This window comes from Garra rufa, chromosome 25 (genome assembly GCF_049309525.1).
Source record: "Garra rufa chromosome 25, GarRuf1.0, whole genome shotgun sequence".
In the NCBI taxonomy this organism is placed as follows: domain Eukaryota; kingdom Metazoa; phylum Chordata; class Actinopteri; order Cypriniformes; family Cyprinidae; genus Garra; species Garra rufa.
The window spans coordinates 10,971,869-10,986,378 of record NC_133385.1 but is presented as its reverse complement, the minus strand read 5'-3'; the positions used below and the strand labels follow the sequence as shown (position 1 = coordinate 10,986,378).

Sequence of the window (14,510 nt, the reverse complement as noted above, 5' to 3'; positions counted from 1 at the left end):
TGAGCTACTGGCGGTAAGCTGTTGCTATTTTACCGCAACACAACATGCAAGATGTGAACATGCCAACGTTTGTCATTTTGGTTGTAATTTTCAGTCGAAGGTCAACAAGAAAAGCGATGTAACTCTTCACTGCTTTTCCTAGAGATTAAGAAGATGAGAAAAGAGTGGGAAGAGGCCTGTGGATAAATAAAACTTCCTAAAGACACAGCGTCTTTGTTCTCTCAACTTTAGCCCTGATGCTTTTAAGGCTTTTAGTAGACCACAGCTACTGAAAGTGCTTACAATCGGCAGAGACAAGAAAGGTTAGATGCCATCCTGGCAAGATGTAAACATGTCGACGTTTGACATTTTGGTTGTAATTTTCAGTCGCAGGTCAATAAGAGAAGCGATGTAAGTCTTCATTGTTTTTGTTAGCGATAAGAAGATGAGAAAGGAGTAGGAAGATGCCTGTGGATGAATAAAACTTCCTAAAGACCAGCGTCTTTGTTCTCTCCACTTTAGCCCTGATACCTTTAAGGCTTTTAGTAGACAACAGCTGCTGAAAAGCTTACAAACGGCAGAGACAAGAAAGGCTAGATGCCATCCTGGCAGGCATATAAACATGCTGACGCTTGTCATGACGCTGCAGCCACTGAGGGAGTTTCTCAGAGTAGATTTCACTCGATAACCGGAAACGTTTAAACTTCTAGTGGGGAAAAATCTATGGTACGGCATATTAAGTCTATGCTTATATCCATCGCCACCTATAAGCCCTTTCAGTAGCTGTAGTCATCGTATAAGTTTTTTATTTTCCAAGTTTTGCATTTCGAGTTGCAGTAAAGAAAGTAACTGGTAGCGCCAGTGTCTTACAGAATTTAATCATATCATCATTTCATAATGGCGCCCCATTGTCCAAAATATGTATAAAACAATGTCGATTTTTTAAATGGCGTTAATCCTTTGAGTTTTCTACTACATATTTCAGTAAGAGACATAATTTGTTATATTAAGCCATACAAGTCTAAATACCAGGTGTTCTCTTTTAAAGTAGCGGTGGGAAAGTCCCTCAAAGTCCACTGTCCTGCAGAGCTTAGGTCCAACTCCAATCAAACACCTAAACACCTACTAAGTCTTCAGGATTACTCGAAAGTCACAGGCAGGTGAGCTTGATCAGGGTTGGAGATAAACCCTGCAGGAAAGTGGGCATTGTAGGCCAGAGTATCCACTCCCGCTTTGAAGGTTTGTTTTGGGGTTCCTAATTTGAGCTCTGCACATATTTTCATCCACTTTCAAACTAGTCACTGCAAGTGAACCAGAGCTCAGTGTTGGCATTACTTATGGCTGAGGTTGCCTCTTAACACAAAACAGCATGGATGTTATGGGCATGACAACAGAGTGGCTTTCAAGATCGATTGGTACGGCAAGCCAGGGTCTGCTTTCTTACCCAACCCCATTCCACCATTGCACAGGTTCGACCAAAACCCGTTGCGCCCATCAATGTGCCCATAGCTCCAGCTCCTCCTCCCATGGTGGCGGCTCCTCTAATCCAGCGGCCCCTGATGCTCACCACCAAGCTGACGTCATCTTTGCCTGCCTCTGCTGGGCCCATTCACCAGGTGCACATTGTGAACGGGCAGCAGTGCGCCACCATTGACAAGACCACGACTGCAGTCACGAGTGGCACCACGCAAGTCACAGGCATTGTCATCAGTCCTGCCCAGACACTTCAGATCAGCAACCTTAACTCAGACTTTAAGGTGAGAGCACCTGTTTTTATTATTAGCTTTTTTTTAATCTGACAGAAGTTTTTAGCTGTTGTTCTTGGTCTAAGAATCAAACATTCAGCTGACTGGAGTGCTTTCCTTATTTGTTGTTCCTTACATCAGACTGTGAAACCACAGGGAGGACCAGAAAAGGTGGTCATGAGTATACCACCCTCATCCTCTCCTCCTCGTCCTCCTCCAGCTAAGGTCATACGAGAGGAGAGCCCACAGGTATTGTGCACCTTCTCAAAGTTAACAAAACCATCATGTCTGACTAATTTTGTCTTGAGCCTAAATAATAAACTAATACACTTCTTCCTACAGAAACTTGCCTTTATGGTCTCTCTTGGGTTGGTCACACATGACCATCTTGAAGGTAAGTCCCACTAGCGTCAATGCTGCCCTTTGGGTTTACAAGGACAGGATGTTTCATAACCAGATGTGTATGGGATGCCCTTTCTTTCCAGAGATACAGAGCAGAAGACAAGAACGTAAGAGGAGAACAACAGCCAACCCAGTGTACAGTGGAGCAGTGTTTGAACCTGAGGTACAGACAAATGCTCTATAGTTCCCTCCTCCATCTGGTCTGATTTTAAGAGCTCAGATTGTACTTGGCTCTAACATTCTGGTTTCTCTCATATATCTCAGAGGAAAAAGAGTGCTGTCACTTACTTGAACACTCCACTGCATCAAGGCACCAGGAAGAGAGGTCTGTACCTGCCTGTCTTAGTTGCTTAAGTTGATGTATTGTAGCCCTGCTGCTTCTATGTAGCACCTAACAGACACCTAATAGACAACTTTCCGCTTTCTCTTGCAATTCTGCTTTGTGCCTCTGCTAGGGTTTGATCTCTCTGCAGACCTTCAGCATTTCAGTAGACCTAAAAAGTGACCTTTTAAAAGTGGTGGTTGAGAAACTGCTCCCCCAGTTTGTATAGTTTCCAGAGAAGGAGCATTTTTGTTGTTTTGGACTTGTTAAAATTTGACTTAACTTGGAAACTTGTGAATTGTCAGTAGAATCAGTAGGCTTACAAGGAGAAATATGTCCTCTCAGTGTTGGCTCACTTCAGATTTGAGTCTCTTGTGTGCTCTTTGCACTTTTTTATTTGAAAATATCTTATTTGCTGTTGAATTCTAGAGCAGTGCTTGAACATATTGGATTTAGCTAGATTTGGCCTTGAAAAACTTGACTTTTCACTTCAAAGACTTGGGGGTTACCCTGGGCTTTTATCCTTGAAAGACCTGACTTGGACTCCACCCTAAAGATTTGAGCATTGACTTGGGCTTGGTCTTAAGATCTTGACTTGGACTCTACTTGTAGACTTGAGTGTTGGCGTGAATTGGTTGAGTTAGTTGTGCAAGTAAAAGTTTGTCTGTTGGTTCTCTGCTACTTTGTCATGTTACCTGTTGTTTTCCCTAATTTAGAGAGCATGATGCATTGCTTGGTCCTGTAAGAGAGCCAGCTGCAGAGAAATGTATTTAAATTTGAGATTAGATTTCAGCTTAGACTTTCTGTCTTTCGCTCTTTCTTTGGCTCTTTCTTTTGCTCATTGCTTTTCAAATTCCCTGCATGCTGCTATGGTCGTCTGTTGCACTAACTGCTTTTTGTGACCCTCCCTTCCATTTCTCCTTCGCTCTCTCCCTCCTTTCCTTTTGTTTCCATGCTAGCCAATGAGGATCCCCTCTCTAAGGTATGTTGCAACCAGAAAATGCCATTATTTTATTTCATCTTTGTTTTTGTTTTCTTTCTTTTCCCCTTTTCCTCCTCCTCCATTTTTTCTGTTTCTTTTTGGTTTTGTTCTTTTTTTTTTTTTGGTTTGTTTTTCTTTTCTTGTCTGTCTCATTTCACTCAGGTCGCCCTCCCAAATACAGCACCACCACCACCAGCAGCACAGCGGTGCCGGAGCTGGGCTGCAACCCCCTGCTCTCCCCCACCAGCAGCCTTCCCGCCTCCCCAGCCCCTGAGCGGCCTGACACAGGGGGCTTTCCCCTCTCTGTCCACCCTCATTCTGTCCCCCAGCCCAGCCCCAGCTCCGGGGATGTAAGTAGCCACCTGCCAAGTCTGGGCGACCATGTTGTTGAAAGCCCCCACTATTATTATTGTTCTAATAGAGAGTACATCACAGGCTGCCCCTACCCCCCAAAACCCTTCTCTGCATTCATCCTGTACACCTCAAAGTGTACCGGAGCAAGGTAACTCCTGTTAGAGTCCAGCAACCACCCTGGAAAGAGAAAGACTGACCTACCAGCACTGTCATTCATGTGTTTATTTGTTGTATTTGTTGAAATGGAGCCAGCAGTCTTACAAAGTGAACAGTCTTTCTCTACTTCCCACACAAATATCAGGCCTGAAGTAATTATAGTATAGTATTTTTAAAACACCCAATCTTAGCATTTAAGCCAAAATACCCATAATCCCATGATACATTTTTAATAGTGCTTAATTAATTTCCAATAATCCCAATAATAGTAATAAACTACTATCTGAACAATCCAGTCACCAGTAAGCCACTAGACAAATACCTCCAATCAGCAGTCAGTTCCTCTCCTCCCCGCCTTTCCCGCTGTCATTTGATTGGTCCGGAACCGAAGGGGGCGGTGGTACTGACACCTGCCGTTCTTCCCGACAGGGAGACATCCATGAGGATTTCTGCACTGTGTGCAGACGCAGTGGACAGTTGCTCATGTGTGACACATGTTCGCGCGTCTACCACCTCGACTGCTTGGACCCACCCCTCAAAAACATTCCCAAAGGCATGTGGATCTGTCCTAAATGTCAAGACCAGGTAAATAATAGCAGCACAACGAGCCCTTGGCCACTCCTCTCCCAGGCCAGTCAGTGGTGTCTCCTTTTAACTGGAATTCAGTCCTTTAAAGCACACATAATTTTATATAATTAGAAATGGGAGACAGACTGAGAGTTCAAAGTCCCCTTTCCCTGCCAAAAATTAAGTGTACATTCTTCAGGCGTTAAGGCTGTTTCGTCCTTTGTAAGCTCTCACATGGTTCGGTATTGATTGTGCCTTTTTTTCACCCATCATGTAAGTCTAAGACAGCATCAAGCACTCCCATTGAATTTTGTTGTTCATCACTGTTGCCATATACAATTGATCTCAGTTTCTTTCATGGCTTTCCAGAGGTCAAGTCAGCACAGCACTGGTCTGTTATTGAGAGAATTTCTTTTACAGATTCTGAAGAAGGAAGAGGCCATTCCATGGCCAGGAACCCTAGCAATCGTCCATTCCTACATTGCTTACAAAGAAGGTAGAGATATTTTGATTTTCAATTGTAGAAATTTGTAGCCCAAGTGTAAAGCAAGTAAGTTTAGAACCAAATGCATACACCTATAGACCAATTTAGAGTAGACGTCACAGTTATGTCACTTGCAGCTTAGTGTGCATTGTGGTAGCAGAAAAACACTGGTAACAAGTGGAGGGAATGGACTGTTGTGCCTTTTAGATGTCAGAATCCGAATGCAAATCATTTTTATAGAATACTGTCATCAAAGAAGCCATTTGAAGCTAATCGCAGATGTTTAAATGGACAAACTATGGATGAAACCTGCTATGATTACTCTACTTTTAAAGCATAAACTTGAATTAAACAATAGGTCTACATAATAATCTTATATGCAGTTCATAGGAGAAAGCTTGAAATACTATTTAAACCTATAGCATTTTACTTAAAGGGATAGTTCACCCAAAAATGAAAATTTGATGTTTATCTGCTTACCCCCAGGGCATCCAAGATGTAGGTGACTTTGTTTCCTCAGCAGAACACAAACGAAGATTTTTAACGAAAACCGGTGCAATCTGCCAGCCAAATAATTGACGTGGATGGGCACCAGACCTTTAAAAGTAAACAAAAACATGCACAGACATCCAAATTAAACCCTGCGACTCGTGACGATACATTGATGTCTTAAGACATGAAACGATCGTTTTTTGCAAGAAACTGAAACAGTATTTATATCATTTTTTACCTTTCATACACAGCCACGTCCATCTGTCCTGAGCACGAGCTTGTCATCCGGATCGTTACACATGTACGCGCTCTGGCGTAGAATACGCAAACGGCAGAAGCGTTTTGTCGCGTGTATACAACGCTCATTGTTTACACAGTGCACAGAGATTGTGGGTATAGCGGCTGCTCAAAATGGTAATTACTTGCGCTTACCCTGATTGTTCAAACCGATTTAAAGCTAAAAGATTACGTTTAAACTCATCCGGGACTTTTCACCGATTTCCCCTTACGGCGTTTGCGTATTCTACGCCAGAGCGCGTACACGTGTAACGAGCCGGATGACAAGCTCGTGCTCATGACAGATGGACGTGGCTGTGTATCAAAGGTAAAAAAATGATATAAATACTGTTCAGTTTCTCGCAAAAACCGATCGTTTCGTGTCTTAAGACATCAATGTATCGTCACGAGTCGCAGGGTGTAATTTGGATTTGTCTGTGCATGTTTTTGTTTACTTTTAAAGGTCTGGTGCCCATCCACATCCATTATTTGGCTGGCAGACTGCACCGGTTTTCGTTAAAAATCTTCGTTTGTGTTCTGCTGAGGAAACAAAGTCACCTACATCTTGGATGCCTTGGGGGTAAGCAGATAAACATAAATTTTTCATTTTTGGGTGACTATCCCTTTACCTATTTTATCTCACAATTCTGCTTTCTTCTCGCAATTGCAAGTTTATATCTTCTAGTTCGGACTCGATTTAACTCGATTGGAAGTTTGTCAATTCTGAGGGGGAAAAAGCCAGAGGTGTCGGATATAAACTCATGATTCTGAGCCGAGAGAATGACGAGTTGATTTTTCTCACATCAGAAATGGAGTTAGAATCTTGGAATTGCAAGAATAAAGTCAGACTTTTTAAACATAAACTACAATTTACATTTTTAATTCTTTTGTTCCATATTTCTGCCACAAGAAGGGCTCCGGCCACAAAAAACATCACCACTGTTTGTAAACACAAAATTGGAAATGTTATAGCACATTAAATTTATTGGTGTTTTGTCCCTGTCCAACAGCGAAAGAAGAAGAGAAGCAGAAGTTAATGAAATGGAGTGCCGAACTAAAGCTGGAACGAGAGCAACTAGAACAGAGAGTGAAACAGCTCAGCAACTCTATAACAGTGCGTTATTTATTTGTTTTTTTTAACTTGAGCTTTTCTGGATACAAGATTAATTATACAATTGCTCCACATCTCTGTAAAGGGATGTTTGCCTTAGAAAACCAATTTTAAGATGAACAACTCTGCAAATATTCAGTGTGGCTTGTCACACTGTATATTGTAGTTCTTTCTAAAGCCTGGTTCAGACTACATAACTTTTGTTGGTTATGAAAGTCACTGTCAGATTATGCTTTTTTTTTTTTTTACTCCTAAAATCTTGTCATGAACAAGAAACATGTCAGACTACTAGTTTCTACCCGACCATTCATCGCTTGCCACTTTTAACAACATGTCTGCTGTCATCGATACTGCGGGACTACACAGAAGGTGCTATGAGCGTAAACAAACAATGGCTAGCAGAAACTGTGTTTGGCCCAGAAAAACCCAAAAAAGAAAGAAAACCTGACAGTGGACACAAATCTGAATTGCATGAAGAAGGTAGTATGAACTGTCAACAAAAAAACTGAGGTGAAATAGTGTGTATTTGTGCTTTTTTCACTCTGCTGCGGTAGTCCCTCATCGTGAATGCAGGAATATTGCTGACATAGCTCCACTGTAAAATTCTACCTAGCAGGACCGAAACCATCGTCTCTTGTTTTGGCATGTTTGAAAGCATATGCAAAGGCATTTGGGTGCTCCTATTGGCCAGTGTCACAGATGTGACAGAACTCTTTTCGGACGATGGAAAAAAATGTAACATGTTAATCTTTCTTTGTTGACATTAAGCATCACAGCCATGGCATTGGTTTTCATGCACAATGACACTACACAAAATGAAACAGTCGAATCTTGTGTCCTGACACCCATTGTCACTTACAAATCCCCACGACACCCTATGTCAACCAGAACGTGCTCTACGGCAGCCATATCACCCTGTAGCCCAAAACTGGTAGCCCGCTGAAGCTAATCAGGGTTGAGCCTGGTCAGTATCTGGATGGTAGACCTCCTGGGAAAACCAGGTTGCTGCTGGAAGAGGTGCTAGTGAGGCCAGCAGGGGGTGCTCTCCCTGTGGTCTGTGTATAGGTATAGGGACAATATACTGTCAAAAAAAAAAGCACAGTCGCTTTTTAAACCAAGGTCCTGACTCTCTGTGGTCATAAAAAATCGCAGGATGTCTTCCGAAAAGCGCAGAGGTGTGACCTTGGCATCCTGGCCAAATTTGCCCTTTGGCCTCTGACCATCATGGCCTCCTAACAATCCCCATACAGTGAGGGAAAAAAATATTTGATCCCCTGCTGATTTTGTATGTTTGCCTACTGACAAAGAAATTATCAGTCTATAATTTTAATGGTAGGTTTATTTTAACAGTGAGACAAAAAAATGCATTTCGAAAATGTTATAAGTTGATTTGCATTTTAATGAGTGAAATAGATGTTTGATCCCCCTCTTAAAGGGAGTGCTTCTAATCTCAGCATGTTACCTGTATGAAAGACACCTGTCCACAGAAGCAATCAATCAATCAGATTCCAATTTGTCCACCATGGCCAGGACAAAAGAGCTGTCTAAGGATGTCAGGGACAAGATTGTAGACCTACACAAGGCTGGAATGGGCTACAAGACCATCACCAAGCAGCTTGGTGCGGAGATGACAACAGTTGGTGCGATTATTCGCAAATGGAAGAAAAACAAAATAACTGTCAATCTCCCTCGGTCTGGGGCTCAATGCAAGATTTCACCTCGTGGAGTTTCAGTGATCATGAGAATGGTAAGGAATCAGCCCAGAACTACACGGGAGGATCTTGTCAATGATCTCAAGACAGCTGGGACCATAGTCACCAAGAAAACAGTTGGTAACACACTACACCTTGAAGAACTGAAATCCTGCAGCGCCTGCAAGGTCCCCCTGCTCAAGAAAGCACATGTACAGGCCTGTCTGAAGTTTGGCAATGAACATCTGAATGATTTAGAGGAGAACTGGGTGAAAGTGTTGTGGTCAGATGGGACCAAAATCAAGCTTTTGGGCATCAACTCAATTTGCTGTGTTTGGAGGAGGAGGAAACATCGAGGTGAAAACATTATGCTTTGGGGGTGTTTTTCTGCTAAGGGGACAGGACAACTACACCGCATCAAAGGGACGATGGATGGGGCCAAAATCCATGGATGGGAGGAGAGAAGTGAGGAGGAGTGGCCTAGCTGGTTTTCAGACCTTAATCCCATAGAAAATCTGTGGAAGGAGCTGAAGGTTCAAGTTGCCAAATGTCAGCCTCGAAACTTTAATGACTTGGAGAGGATCTGCAAAGAGTGGGACAAAATCCCTCCTGATGGTGCGTTCACACCGGACGCGACTTGCGCGGAAAAAACGCGTTATTCGCGCGTAGTTGAACGCTTGAACATTTGAGTTTACTCGCGCCATTCGCGCGGTAAAATTCGCGTCATTCGCGCGTGACATTTTCTTCACAACAGACGCGAATTCGCGTCAAGGGAGGGGCTTCTGCCACTCGTCAGCGGGAAAGTAGTTGTAAAATGGGTGAATGAGCTCAATTTGCCAGCTTTAGCTTGCTTGTAGTCTCAATATGTATGTATATGTAGGTCAAATTGAGTAAAGAGCGTTTTTTAAAACTAACCAGATTGTCCGACCTCTTCACTCACTTTATTCCTAGCAAGATCCCTTTTATTCCTGTTTCTACAAAAGTCCAAAGATGTATCGTACAGCTCCGAGGAACCACAGACAGCAACGGTGATTTTGTCCGCCATTGTTGTTTCGGATTTCTGCCTCCGTCACTACTAGAGCAAGCTCCTGATTTTCGCCAAAGTTCAGATTTTTGAACTCGCGCGAGTGGTGCGGCAATCGCTTGAAACGCTCAATTCGCGCGTTTCGCGCCGCCTCATTCGCGCGTTTCGCGCCGCAGGATGGCTATTCGCGTCTTTGCATTGACTTAACGTGTAAATCACTCGCGCTTGCCGCTTCATTCGCGTCCGGTGTGAACGCACCTGATGTGTGCAAACCTGGTGGTCAACTACAAGAAACCTCTGACCTCTGTGATTGCCAACAAGGGTTTTGTACCAAGTCAAATACTACACTAATTAAAATGCAACTCAATTTATAACTTTTTTGAAAAACGTTTTTCTGGATTTTTTTTTGTTGTTGTTCTGTCTCTCACTGTTCAAATAAACCTACCATTAAATAGATAGACTGATCACTTCTTTGTCAGTGGGCAAACGTACAAAATCAGCAGGGAATCAAATATTTTTCCCCTTACTGTATACTGATTGGCTTCATCAGTCTTCTCTCCACCAGTAAGCTGGTGTGTGGTGGGCATTCTGGCACACTATGGCTGCCGTCACATCGTCCAGGTGGATGCTGCACACTGGTTGTGGATGACGTGAAACCCCCTCACAATGTAAAGCGCTTTGAGTGCTTAGAAAAGTGCTATAGACCTTATTTTTTCCCTGTAAGAACAGGTTCGGTCATTTGTACATTTTATGGGTCTGGCTTCCGGTCTCTTCCACGGTTGCGTTAGACTTTTTCATTGTCTGTCATTTTGACGGACAGGGTGGTAAAAATTCCGTCATAATCTATTATTACCCGTCATTTTAATTTTCATATTATAATACATTTAATTGCTTTTATTTTTGTTCAAATTTTCATTTTTAATAATGAACCTACAATGCAAGCATACTGTATAGGTTTTCGCATTTATTTATGAAGAGAACAGATGAACAGAAACTGCGTTTCTTTTCGTGTTCAATACCACACTCAGCAGTGACAAAAACAACAAAACATGCAGGACTGGGTAAAAAAAAATCGATTACTCGATTAATTTTTATAGACTAATATTTCTTAAATCCTAATCGATCTTTCGGTATATGCTGTTTGTGAAGAGTAGGCTACATAGCGTGCCTCATTTGTTACTTTCAATATGAAAAAGTGTCAGATTTCAAATTCTGTCCATTTAATTAGAAAATTGAAGTAATAAATACCGTTTTGGCGTTCTTTAATGTGGCGTGATAGATCGCTGTAGCCTTAACTGGATACTGGCCTGTGTGTAATCAAACGCATAGCAAAGGATTCGTAAGAGTTTCTTTTTTTGTTCTGGATAACGTGCTCTGCTGCAACACTGGAGCGCATTTGCCACCAACTGGACAGGGGTGGGAACTACAGTTACAAATTACAATAGATCACCTTCTGTGTGGTGTATTTTGTCAAAGTGACGGACAGCCTTCAGATTTTTCCGTCACTGATAAAAAAAAATTCCGTCAATGACGGAAAATTTTCTGTTAACGCGACCTCTGGTCTGACCATACTGTTTTAATGTATTATCGTAATTATGAACTTACTGGTTTGTAGTGCAAACCGGTTTACCGTTTATTGTTTATACCTGCATATTGTTATTCTTTTCGTTATTTCCCTATAGCAGTTAATGAATGAGTCTGTTAAAGAATAAGGTGGATATAAATGTAATGATTTAAAATCAGGCTAAAATTGTGTATTCTGAACCAGGCTTAAGTTTTTATTTTATAATAAATTGTTTGTTTTATAATTCTGTATTCCTATCCTTCAACAGAAATGTATGGAGACCAAGAACAGCATACTTGCTCGTCAGAAGGATATGCAGGCCTCTCTGGACAAGGTAAAACACCTGGTCCGCCTCATCCAGAGCTTTAACTTGTCTCAGCCCATGGAGACAGACATCCTGCAGGATTCCAAACAGGACTGCACAGAGTCCGGGAGCATCAAAGACTCAAAGGACGCTACGCAAGTGTGTGTGCAGGAGAGTCCCAACGAGCCTAGCGTGCAAGTACCAGCCGCCGTAGCAGTTCCCGAAGTGAAGGCAGAGCCAGAAGTGGGCGAAATGGCAGAGCCAGCAGCCGCAGTCACACCTGAAGCTGCGTCAGGTGAATCGGGAGTTAGCATCCCGGAAGTGCCCAAAACCACAGTTGGCGAGGAGATGATGGATACGGCGAAAACGGCGGAGCCTGCGGAATTGCCTCAGGCCAGGGACGTAGTAAAGACTAATGGAGGAACGGACTGTGTTTGTACCGGCTTGAACCCGGAAGAAGAGGAGGGTGCTGTCGATGCCGCAGACTCCGAGAACATCCCTCCCAGTGACAACAGTTGTGTAGAGGACTCTGGGAAGATGGAAGTGGAGCTGCAGGAAGATGGAAGTCATGGCATGAACACCAACAACGGCAAAACCTCAGAACCCTCTTCTCAGCAGGCTTTGCCAGCCCCTCTAAGCAGCGTGGACAACCCCAAATAGTTCTCAGCCTCACACTAAACACACTTACATCACCAAAACATTTAAACAGATTTCCTATTGCACCTTGGACTGGTGCACAAAGTTGCCAATCTATACGTATATATATTATACATATATATTATCTATATCCAAATAAATGTTGTCGTTTTTTTATTTTCTTTTACCTTTTTTTTTAAATGGTAAAACTGTGTCAACAGTACTTCTACATCCAAGGCAAACTAGTCTTGGTTCTTGTAGACCAATAGAGCCCAAACTTGTGGGTGAAAAGGGTGACTTAAGAAAGAGTGTCATGCCAATTACTAGATTATAACAAAAAGAAAAATAGTAGTTTAATAATATTAATAATAATAATACTTATAATAATGATGATGGTGATAAAGATGATGATGGATGATTTATCAGATCAGACCAGTGTGTGCCTCCAACATGGGGTTTGTTTCATAGGTTGTCTTCTCCTTGGGAGGAGAAAGGCAGGGCAGACGTGTCCAAAGACTGCATGACTATGCCCACACCCTGTGCACCTCCAGCCAGACCTGAGTGGACCGGCAATACCAAAAGCTTCTCTTTCCAAACATGACGACGACAAAAGAAAAGAAAAAAAACGCATCAGTATTCGCCAGTGACAAGGCAGAGGTTTAGAATCCTGTGGGTTAGCCTAAATCAGGACTGCCTATAGCAACCCCTCTAATTTCTCTCCTCCACTCTACATCTTGTCCGCATTTCCCAGTTAGCTGTAGAAGTGTCCCGTCTCCAAGTCATCTCAGGCTAATCGGTGGTAGAGCGCATGGCAAAGCCTCTCAAGATCTTTGACAAAGGGCTGGAAGAGGAAGCTACACCAGAAGTCACGTCTCGGTAACTGCAACAAATCATGCGTGGTAGATTAGTCTGAAAAGCGGTGTTGGTTCTGTCTATTGAATGAGTCTTGTTCTAAAGTCAGTGTGTGTATTCGATGCTGTTTGTGGATTTAGTTTTGTTTTTAAGAAAATATATTCAGGTCTTCCTAGTCTTCATTGAAAAACAAGTGCTTTTCTGTTTCATGAAACAGTCGTTTGTTATCAACGGTGTTTAAAAATGGCATGAATTATGCAAGCAGCTTTCTCAAACTCAGAGATGCACATTGCATAATGAGTGTCTGTTTTTTTTTTTATTTGAATTCCGAACTGCCAAATGCTTTAGGTTTTGCTTCTTTTTTTTTTTTAAATCGAAAAAAAATTTAAACATCCTCTGTGTGTTTAGTCTAGAATATAATGGACTAGTCCCATCCCCATTTTCCCAAATCTTTTATTTCCTTGAAAAACAATAATGACTAAGTCACAATTTACTGTCTTAAAACTTGAGGGTTTGATGTATGAGCCAAATTGAGTAATAAGGAAACGACAGAAAACCCTTAATTAAAGCACAAGCTTTATTGCAGATAACAAAGCAAACGCACTAAGAACCTCTTAAGACAAGAAATTTTCAAAAGCGCTTAAATCTGTTGGTTTTTACGCTTGCCAACATTCTGTAAAAAGCAAAACAACATTGGGAAGCACTGTTCATGACAGTCTTCTGCAGTTTTTTGCTAGCTTTTTTTTGTTGCATAGCATTTTAATCTTAAGTCTTAACAGTAATGCACGGTTGGCACCTTTTGTTACGTTTATGTCAGGCCATTCCAAAAAAAGCATATCCCTTTTTGCTTTGTGATAACAGCCGCTCAGGCTGTGGATTGAACGCATATCAAATTCCACGTATCCGTTTGTTTATTTTGACTGTATGTATACAATAGTGCATATTTGTTGCATAGCTCATTCCGGATGTTTAATCATGAGAGATAACCTACACTGTAAAAAAACAAACAAAAAGTCAACTTAAAATAATTAGTTACCCTGCTGCCTTAAAATTTTACGTTTAGTCAACTTGAAATGTTAAGTCGTACTTAGTGACAACTTCGAAATTTGAGTTGACTAAAAAATTTGGGTTAGTTAAACTTAATAGCTGTGTTTGTTACCCAGCTGCCTTAATTTTAAGTTGAATCAACTCAAATATCTAAGTTGTTACTTAGTATAACTTAATATTTCAGGACTGAGTTTTTTTGAGTTGGCTAAACTTAAAATAGCCAGGTAACAAATTATTTTAAGTTGACTCAACAAATAGTTTTTACAGTGTATCTGTGTTTGAAATGATGTTTACTGTTTTGTTTGTTTTCAATGATGGATTTAATGGCTTTAAAACCCAGTTTGTGATTCTTAATAGATGGGGTCTTGGTTATATCAACAATGTGCTGCAATTTCCACAATCTACTGTGAAAATTCACATACTTCTCCTTAATACATTCCCATAACGCCCTGTTACCCTTTGAGCCAGGACTGGGTAATAATGGATAAACATTCATATCATGGCATAACACACCGACATGAA

General features: G+C 41.7%; 1 protein-coding gene across 3 annotated transcripts in view; it reads left to right on the top strand.

Annotated features, from left to right (window-relative positions):
• phf21ab (PHD finger protein 21Ab) overlaps nucleotides 1–12,266 on the top strand; it is a 31,381-nt gene extending 19,115 nt beyond the window's left edge. For 2 of the 3 annotated variants that reach the window (XM_073832095.1, XM_073832094.1), the window contains 9 exons: nucleotides 1,449–1,736; nucleotides 1,866–1,973; nucleotides 2,067–2,118; nucleotides 2,210–2,289; nucleotides 2,391–2,451; nucleotides 3,408–3,430; nucleotides 4,928–5,003; nucleotides 6,770–6,873; nucleotides 11,418–12,266. In XM_073832095.1, coding sequence (XP_073688196.1) covers nucleotides 1,449–1,736; nucleotides 1,866–1,973; nucleotides 2,067–2,118; nucleotides 2,210–2,289; nucleotides 2,391–2,451; nucleotides 3,408–3,430; nucleotides 4,928–5,003; nucleotides 6,770–6,873; nucleotides 11,418–12,113 — 1,488 coding nt within the window. In that variant the 3' untranslated portion in view covers nucleotides 12,114–12,266. Of the gene's footprint in view, nucleotides 1–1,448; nucleotides 1,737–1,865; nucleotides 1,974–2,066; nucleotides 2,119–2,209; nucleotides 2,290–2,390; nucleotides 2,452–3,407; nucleotides 3,431–3,592; nucleotides 3,781–4,369; nucleotides 4,526–4,927; nucleotides 5,004–6,769; nucleotides 6,874–11,417 lie in introns of all 3 variants that reach the window. The other variant, XM_073832096.1, reaches the window with a different exon arrangement.
• The last annotated feature ends 2,244 nt before the right edge of the window (nucleotides 12,267–14,510 follow it).